General features: G+C 38.1%; 1 protein-coding gene across 1 annotated transcript; it reads right to left on the reverse strand.

The window, feature by feature from the left end:
- Nucleotides 1-539: 539 nt before the first annotated feature.
- LOC127634371 (protein orai-2-like) lies at nt 540-9,134 on the reverse strand. The gene is made up of 3 exons (XM_052113914.1): nt 9,037-9,134; nt 7,567-7,802; nt 540-3,742 (listed from the first exon to the last, which is right to left on the reverse strand). Exons 2-3 carry the CDS (start codon nt 7,795-7,797, stop codon nt 3,170-3,172), a joined length of 804 nt encoding a protein of 267 aa, XP_051969874.1. The 5' UTR covers nt 7,798-7,802; nt 9,037-9,134; the 3' UTR covers nt 540-3,169.
- Between the last annotated feature and the right edge of the window lie 752 nt (nt 9,135-9,886).

Here is a 9,886-nt window from a genome sequence, read left to right on the forward strand (position 1 = left end):
CATGAGTGAGAGTGTTACCCGCTAGGACAGTTTATTTTCGGTTTTAAGGGCGAACCGTTACCGAATTTAACGCTGGATTACAATACCGAACTGATGCGGATTGATAGAAGCTTACGGCCCGTTTGTGGACGCGATGGTGCGAGGAACCGGATGTCAGGGAGAAAAAATTTTCAGTGAAAAGTCAAAATAAGACGGCAATTTATGTAATTGTAACTATATCATACACTCACCTAAAGGATTATTAGGAACACCTGTTCAATTTCTCATTAATGCAATTATCTAATCAACCAATCACATGGCAGTTGCTTCAATGCATTTAGGGGTGTGGTCCTGGTCAAGACAATCTCCTGAACTCCAAACTGAATGTCAGAATGGGAAAGAAAGGTGATTTAAGCAATTTTGAGCGTGGCATGGTTGTTGGTGCCAGACGGGCCGGTCTGAGTATTTCACAATCTGCTCAGTTACTGGGATTTTCACGCACAACCATTTCTAGGGTTTACAAAGAATGGTGTGAAAAGGAAAAACATCCAGTATGCGGCAGTCCTGTGGGTGAAAATGCCTTGTTGATGTTAGAGGTCAGAGGAGAATGGGCCGACTGATTCAAGCTGATAGAAGAGCAACTTTGCCTGAAATAACCACTCGTTACAACCGAGGTATGCAGCAAAGCATTTGTGAAGCCACAACACGCACAACCTTGAGGCGGATGGGCTACAACAGCAGAAGACCCCACTGGGTACCACTCATCTCCACTACAAATAGGAAAAAGAGGCTACAATTTGCAAGAGCTCACCAAAATTGGACAGTTGAAGACTGGAAAAATGTTGCCTGGTCTGATGAGTCTCAATTTCTGTTGAGACATTCAGATGGTAGAGTCAGAATTTGTCGTAAACAGAATGAGAACATGGATCCACCATGCCTTGTTACCACTGTGCAGGCTGGTGGTGGTGGTGTAATTGTGTGGGGGATGTTTTCTTGGCACACTTTAGGCCCCTTAGTGCCAATTGGGCATCGTTTAAATGCCACTGCCTACCTGAGCATTGTTTCTGACCATGTCCATCCCTTTATGGCCACCATGTACCCATCCTCTGATGGCTACTTCCAGCAGGATAATGCACCATGTCACAAAGCTCGAATCATTTCAAATTGGTTTTTGAACATGACAATGAGTTCACTGTACTAAAATGGCCCCCACAGTCACCAGATCTCAACCCAATAGAGCATCTTTGGGATGTGGTGGAACGGGAGCTTCGTGCCCTGGATGTGCATCCCACAAATCTCCATCAACTGCAAGATGCTATCCTATCAATATGGGCCAACATTTCTAAAGAATGCTTTCAGCACCTTGTTGAATCAATGCCACGTAGAATTAAGGCAGTTCTGAAGGCGAAAGGGGGTCAAACACAGTATTAGTATGGTGTTCCTAATAATCCTTTAGGTGAGTGTATATAGATATTATTAATAAAACACAGGAACTCATGGCGTGGGCATTTTTTACCTCCATATTTTGTTAATTTTCTACACTATCGGCATTGTATCTTCCTAAGGTATTTAAAAAAATTTTTTTACACATATAGTAGCAATATGTGTAAAATAAAAGACTCCTTTCCAGACTAAAATGAAATATGCACAAAATCTCAGTATTACAGTTCTTGTAAAGTAACAGGACAGAAAATCTCAAAGAATCTAGTGAAGAGAGGACACCGGCGGCAGTTTATGCAAGCTCCTCATGATGCTGTGCACTGTGGGCTTCCGTCATGTGCGCACACAGCGCGTTTTAGTTTATAGACAGATTTAGTGCTTATAAATTTCTTCACAAAAATTCTGAAATATTATTTATTTATTTGTATTTTGTAATTGTGGTGAAAAATAACTGTTGGATACTTAATTTTTAATAAACAAGTAAATTTAAAAAACTATTATTTAATTATACTTAAAGTAGAAAAATTTGACAAATTTACTCAAGTAATATAACAAGAGTAGTTGTAATTCATTACTTTCCACCTCTGCTCGTGACGTATTCGCGTTGCCATGATACAGACGTAATCTCACGTTCTCCGCTTAGCTGAGACATCCAGGAGCAGCACACAAATGCACCACTGTGAGTAAAGAAACTGATAAATACAGATCTAAACCAAAGCTAACCATGCTACTGTACAGCGTTCCTCCTACTCCGTTGTAAACAACGCTGCTCTTTCGGCTGTGACGCACGTGCGTCAGTTCTCACATGCTTCAAATGCCAAAAACCACTGCAGAACGGAAGCATGATTTAGAGTTAAAATTTATTTAATTTTTTTTGGTTATTTAATACATATCTTTTTCGCACCAAAAGCTATTGTGTCGCTTTATTGAGTCGTATGGATGACGATTATGCTGACTGTCTGTTCTTTTTGAAGCTTCAAAAGTCAAATCACCATCCAATTATATTTTAAGGACCTACTGAACAGAGATATTTTTTTAATTTTCTTCAAATGTGTTCTGGTGAAGAAAGAAAGTCAGACAACTGAGATGGAAAGAGGGTGAATATATAATGAGAGAATTTTCCTTTTGGGGTGAACTATCCCTTTGATGGTCCTAAATAGTCTTACATTTCTTTTGACTAAGATAAAATATGACCTGGACATTTCTTTGTGAGATTGACCCAGCGCGTGCAGCATCCTTTTTTATTACATTTTTTCATCAAACTGAAGCACATATAGGCATGTCTATTATAAAAGCTGTAAATTCCAGTCAAATTTGCTGGCAGTGACTCTCTGTAGAGTTGCTCTGATCCATAATGGAACCAAGACACATTCACATTCATTCGGCCTAATTTATATATGGCACAAAATTGCTCCAGGCTTGCTCAGGAAGTGTCCAATAAACACAAAACAGGCTAATGACATTAAACCACGATGCTATATGACATTCATTTTGTAGAGGTAGGAAAACAGAAAATGGCACATAAAGACCACTCCAAACAATCTACAGCCTAAAGAAATATAAATAAATAGCCCTTGCTGTAGAAATTTCCCTCTTTTCTGAAAAGATTTCTCAGTTTCTAAATGTCAATCCTTCCACCAGGCAACAAAGCATCTCCTCTCAAAAAACTCAAAAAGAAGAAGGGATATAATGTGCTTGAAATTTTGAAGAGTCAAGCAATGAAACACTGCCGAAAGAGCATGGCCAGATCTCACACTGCTTGAATGCCACGCTCATGGCCATCAAGCTGCACCTTGATCTTGTGCAATTCCTCGATCTCCTGGTGGTGCCGCTCTGTTTTGTGCCGCACTAGTGAGTGGTAGAAGTGAATGGTGAACACCACAAAGATTAATCCAACGGGGACCATGATGATGGTGGAGGCCAAGGCTGCTTGCCACCCGCTGTGCCCGGGTTGAACAGCAGGGGTGCTACAGTTCTGCTTCAGGGCTGCCAGGACTGACGTGTATTGTGCTCCAGAGTCAACTGGCAAGAACTTTATCCAGCAGAGGAGCACCACCTCTGCCAGGAACAAAAGGATTCCCAGGGCGGTGGAAAAGCCCCAGGCGAGCTCAATATAATGGTGCATTCTCTCGTGGGGAGATTCGGAGACGGAGTTGAGGTTGTGGATGTTGCTAACGGCTTCGACATTGGGCAAGATGCAGGTACTGATGAGTAACGCGAAGAGGTGGACAGCAACCAGCACAGTGGTGCAGACGCTGAAGGCGATAAGAAGGGCTCGTGGGTAGTTGTACTGCATCTCAAGTTGCACCTCCACCATGGCCACCTGGTCATGATCACATTATGAAGAGGAAAGAGGTTGGTAGAAATTTTGATACAATAAGGGCTGTTCACACCTAACACATTTTTGCATCTCTTTATTTTTAATGTTGCTATTTTTATTTTTAATGCTGCTGCTATGGGGTTTCAAATACAGCTGACAGTATTTTGACTTCTGTAATGCATCTACTTTTTTCGTCTTTTGGAAAGTCAAGGAAACTTAATAGTGGATTTCATTTTTTGCTGTTGGAGGAAATAGGAACGCAAAAATAATGATTGCGATCAAGGCCGTAACAATGTCTTGACTATTGGGGGGGACCAAACCATTTTGGGGGTCATTGGTGTTGAGGTCACAAATATAATGGTCCTTTTTGGTCCCTTAAAATAGTACAGGTGCTGAATGCAATAATTTTCTGAATAAAGGCTTAAAAATGGGATAAGGGTCCAAAATGGCTTAATTTTGGGTTTTAAAGATACATGTATTTTAAAAGTTCACAGAGACACTTTGTCAGCATTGCTAGCAATTTGCCAGTTTTAGTCATCTTTTCTTTCTTTTTTGAGCCGTCTCAAAAAGATGAATATAATTTGAATTTCTTTTCATCATTGATGTATCTGTAAAATGGCATGACTTTGTTGAGTTTTCCCTCATTGTGTTTTAACCCAAAGGCTGCTCTTTTCCATACAAAAACAGTTCATATTGAGCACTACTGTCAAGGTCCAAAGAAATCTAAAATTATTATTAATATACCATAAATGTAGTCCATACAACACATAGCGTTACTAATGTAATGTAATACTGATAACTACTGTTATGATGTCTTTATACTGAACCTTTAACAGTGCTTTATAGTATTTGTACTTTATGAAGCTTGACTGCTCCTGCCCATTATAAACTGTTTTTCTATAGGATAGAGCTGCTTAAAATGTATATTTTTATGTTCGAAGAAAATCCCAGCATATGGGTTTTGAACATCATAAGTATGAGTAAATGAGTGAGTAAAAGTACATTTTCCATTTTTAGGTGAACTACTCCTTTAACTGGTGGCTCATTTTTTTAAGCACAAACCTGACACGACATCCTCAAAATAAAATGTATCTTTTAAAAGTAGACTCTTAGGAGATTTTGTACATTATTCGGATCATTACCTAATAATATTTGCATTAAGAATATATGACACCGTCATTGCCGAAACCTAAAAGCACAAAAGTCCCAAGTCACAGGTCTCACCATGTTCTAGTTCTAATCTGAGGGTGAAAACACTCTACTTTGTGTTTTTTATATAGATAATATTCTTAGACAAAGTCAAGTGAATTTTCTAAAAATCTCCTTCAAACGCCAGATTACCACATTCATTAAATTCCTTTACAATATACACACATTCACTGTGCCTGACATGCTGAAACTACTCCATTAATGTTTTCACATTCAAAATTATGAATGACATGCAAATCACGTCTGTACATGACATATTTTAAATTCAAAACAGTGAATTTCACCAAATAGTTTTCACCCTTGGATATTAATTTCGGTCGTTACGACATAACGTTTTTATGGTCTATTTTTGATTAAAAACTCTAAAACTGATTCAGGCCAAACTTTGTTAAATCTTTTCAAAGGTGTCAGCTGTTCTGATTGGCTCTCTGCTAATCTCACTGCTCATCGCAACTGGGCGGGGCTACAGAATAATAAGGTAAAAGTAGGCATTAATGTGTTGTGGAGGTGATCAGATGCAAATGTCTACCACAGTGTGACATCACAATGTGGAGGAATTAGAGAACGAGTCATTTTGCCAGCTTGGTTTCAAAAAATGCTCTTTTTGCAATGAGAAATAAGTTTTGAGTTCTGAAACTTATGGTAAGTTCATATAGTACAATGATCTCCTACATTTTAAAAGATGGAAAGTCTCAAGGAAAATTTGAGTCCTCATGTCAAGACCCTTTTAAAAACGTATGTGTAAGCCTGGAGTGTCCTATTCAGCAGCGGTTACACATTTCTGGTTATGGGTTACTAATGTAATTCATCAATGGTGAACACCATCAGTGTGGGTGGGTTTTTATCCATGTATACAGTCCCTTTCTGGTATATTTGCACGTATTATGTGAAAGTTAAAGGATTTACTGGCTTTACATGGTCATGGCAGGACATAGATATAACTGTCTACAAACAAGGTTAGTAAGTAAGGGATAATGTATGGTCAGCCCATTGTTGTCACAAAATAAACCCTGACAAGAGTAATCAGGAACCTGACACCAAGCAGACTGTAAATTAGCCTGCTTATTACATGGCTAATAACAAAATAAATAAATACATGGACATAAAAGATTGATTTGCATCGAAATTATGTTATTATGTGAGAAGAAATAAATCGGTGAACAGCTGAAATCCACCTCCGGTTTCAGTTGTTGGTGTTTTGTGAAAATGACCGTCTGACTGCACATGATCCAGATTATTACAAGCCTATTTGCCAAATAAAAAAAATTGAAATTATTTTATAAGCTTACTTGTAGAGATCACACACAGTGATCCGAGAAGTAGGTAAGATGACTCGAAATACCGGATGAGCGGCCTGATACAGACCACTAGATGGCGAATCGAATCAGAATAGAGTATTTCAGAGAGCCATGTAAAAAGCTATTTTATCGCTCATCTTAACACATACAAAGATCAAGTCTTGTGGCTATACTTTCAAAACAGTATGCATTATTTTGGTGCAATGTTTTTCCCCATAGATTTCCGTTTTAAGTACATTATTGTAAACAAGATTTTTGCTTGTTTTTACAATCTTCGGGATGAACTGAATTTATTTTCTATTGTAATAGCATGCCACAGATGCTGTCGATAGAGCAGGAACTTTAATTGTTCATGGATTGTAAGCTGATTTGTAACACAATTGTAAACATAGAATATGAGACCTGCCTAAAAAAGGTCAGCACTTTACTAGAGTTTCACAAGACAATGATTCAGACCATTTTATCTCAAAACCCAACTGATGCAATGAATTTCAGTAGCCTGAATGCTTTGTTTCACTTTCAACAACTATTTCCTGATATAAGTTCTAAGAACTGCATTTTAATAAGTCACATACATTTGATGGCTCCCAGGTGTAGTTAATCCAAAAATGAAAATTCTGTCATAATTTTCACACCCTCATGCCATCCCAGATGTGTATGACTTTCTTTCTTCTGCAGAACAAAAATGAAAATTTTTAGAAGAACGTCTCATCTCTGTTGGTCCATGAAATGCAAGTGAATGGTGACCAGAACTCTGAAGCTCCAAAAGGTACATAAAAGTAATCCATACAACTCCAGTAGTTTAATCCATACCTTCTGAATGAGATCTGTTCCAATTTTGGATGAAAAAAGACCCAAAATAAACTCCTTTTTTCACTAGAAATCTTGACATCGTAAGTCTCCTTGGCGATCATGATTTCAAGCATGATTACATTTCTAGCGCTCTGCACATGAGTCAAACACTAGGAAGTGCAATCATGCTGGAAATCTTGATCGTACCACAAGATGTACAGTGAAAAGGGTGTTATATTTTGGTCCGTTTTCACCTAAAATCTATTGGATCGCTTCAGAAGATATGGATTTGACCACTTATTGATTACTTTTATGCTGTCTTTGTGTGCTTTTTAGAGCTTCAAAGTTCTGGTCACCATTCATTTGCATTGTAAGGACCAACAGAGCCGAGATATTCTTCTAAAAATCTTTGTGTTCTGCTGAAGAAAGAAAGTCGTACACATCTGGGATGGCATGTGGGTGACTAAATGATGAGAGAATTTTCATTTTTGGGTGAACCATCCATTTAACACAGAATGTAATACTGACCATTGCAAAGCCTGACAGCAGGGCTGAGGTTCGACTGGAGGCTTTGAGCTTTGCCCTGCTGAGGTAAAGTTTTCTCCATGAGAGAGCCTGGACAGAGTGGTGATTGGAGGTGACCAGCTCCAGATAGCTGCGTCGAACCCAATCTCTGTAATCCATTCCGCCACCATCCTGCAGCCTGTCTGAGCACCCCTGAGCTGGGGAACCCATTGGCACACTGAGTTCACTGCTCATAGTAACTGAAAATAATCGGCATGTAGAGTTTATCACAATTTTACATTAAGATTACATAATGCAAGTTAATATGAATTAATTAATACAAAAATAAGATCCACAGTGACCCCAAAAAGTATTAGAACACTTTGGCCACACTTAAATACTGTATATGAATGTCATTGCATTAGATCACAAAATATCAAAACAAGTGGCATTTATTTTAAAGAAAGATAGAAGCACACTTTAAGCAAAACATTTAGCAAATAGAACCCTGTCAGGTTTTAAATGATAAACCAATAGACCAATAGATATTTGCATATGCTACACAGTTTGATATTTTGTTATGTAATGCAATGACATTCATCATGCATTTTTAATACTAGCTTAAAGTCCAAATATTTTTAGCACAATGTGCTACTGTATATAATGTATGTGGCCAAAGTATATATATATATATAAAAAAAAAAAACGAAAAAAAAAAGAAAACTGATTGGCTTTGTCCTGCTTTAGGGCTGTCTTTCATCACACATCTCTGGTTAACGCAAACACAACTTTAGTAATACACAAATAACAGATAAATTCTTGTCTACACTTTCCACTTAAAAAAAAGGACTAGGTTTCTGGACATAGTGCCATGGTTATAATACCATGTTATTATATATTAAATGTATTCTTGAAAAACTTCAAATGTTCATGTAAAAATACATGCAATGATTCAGTACCTTGGTTTTACCATCTAATACTATTAATGCATCATGGTGCTACCACGATACTTTTATTGAAAGGGGTTTAGTGCTCAAATAATATGAATAATAATCACTGTAAAAATCAGTGTGGCCACAAATCATTTCATATGCTTTCAACACTCCTCGTTATTTGAAAAGAGCATGTGGTTATTTTTAAAAGATGAATATTGCTACGGTGCATTTGGTTATTTAAATCGACAGCAGATGAGCGCCACGTCAGACGCAAAGCCCATAATCTGCATGCCTGATACCAAAATAAAACTGCATGAAAAAGGACTGAGAGCCAACAACTGCTTTCTATATATACGCGTCCAGTAGAAATGCACATCTATAGCGAGGTTGGCTTTTTAAATTGCAAATCGGAGATGCAAGGCCACGGCTGTCTCTCCAGTAAACAAAACTTCCCTTCCTGGGCATCAACCACCGAACCTCTGCTGGCCTTCTACGAGCACTGATCACACGTGCACAGCTGTGCCAAAGTAATAAAGGCGCGTGCGTGCAACCAACTCACCTTTGCTCCCAAAAGTATTAAATAAAGTGTTCACATCCACATGAGAGCTGATAAACAGAGGGTTTGACTGAAAGACAGTCACGGACACGCTCGCTCGCTCTCTCTCTCTCTTGCAAGAATGTCTCGCGTTATCCCCCTCCTTGCTCTCTGAGTGCTTCACCAAAGACTGTTTAGCTCAAGACGGACCACTTGTATTAAAAGAACGGGAGAAATTGGAATGGCCAATATGGCGGATCAGAGCCATATCAAAGGAGAGTTGCGACAACGGAAGTTCTAAATGCTTGATCGTCACGTGATTCACGTAGACTTCAGATAGTTCCAGGAAGTGCTTTTGCGGTCATTCCAAACTGTTAGAGTAGAGTGACAGAACTGCGATTTCTGGTAATTAGTAGTCAATAAATTCATTTATTTTATATATTTTTGTAACACACCGACATATGTATGTAGCATGAGTATGTTGTTACAGCGATGTTGTTTTTTAAAGATCAAATCAGCTAATATTTGAGGATTAGTGTTCGCTTACCGTTATTTGCCTCAACTTATTTCAGGCTAGGGTTTCTGTTGCCTTTTTGTTACCTCATGTTCATTGTTTTCATTAATCTCTTGGTAACTAATGTCATATTTATGACTTTTCAGATAGTACAGAGACAGGCTGGTGACAGGTGATCTCCAGCTCGCACCGCACAATGGGTCAATGAACTATTAACTATTACCAGCAGTTACGTAAATGTAAAATTTAGTGAAATGAAGCTTATTGTTTACAATTCTACAATTCTATTTATAGTAATATAATTATTTATGTATTATAAATATTATATATCTAATGTATAATTCTTACAATACTTATTCA

The sequence above is a fragment of the Xyrauchen texanus genome, chromosome 4 (genome assembly GCF_025860055.1).
Source record: "Xyrauchen texanus isolate HMW12.3.18 chromosome 4, RBS_HiC_50CHRs, whole genome shotgun sequence".
Lineage (NCBI taxonomy): Eukaryota > Metazoa > Chordata > Actinopteri > Cypriniformes > Catostomidae > Xyrauchen > Xyrauchen texanus.

Coding starts and splice junctions, on each gene's coding strand:
- LOC127634371 (XM_052113914.1), bottom strand. CDS start 7,797: ATGAGCAGTGAACTCAGTGTGCCAATGGGTTCCCCAGCTCAGGGGTGC. Junction 3,743..7,566: donor TGCTGTCAGGCTTTGCAATG/GTCAGTATTACA, acceptor GATCATGACCAG/GTGGCCATGGTGGAGGTGCA.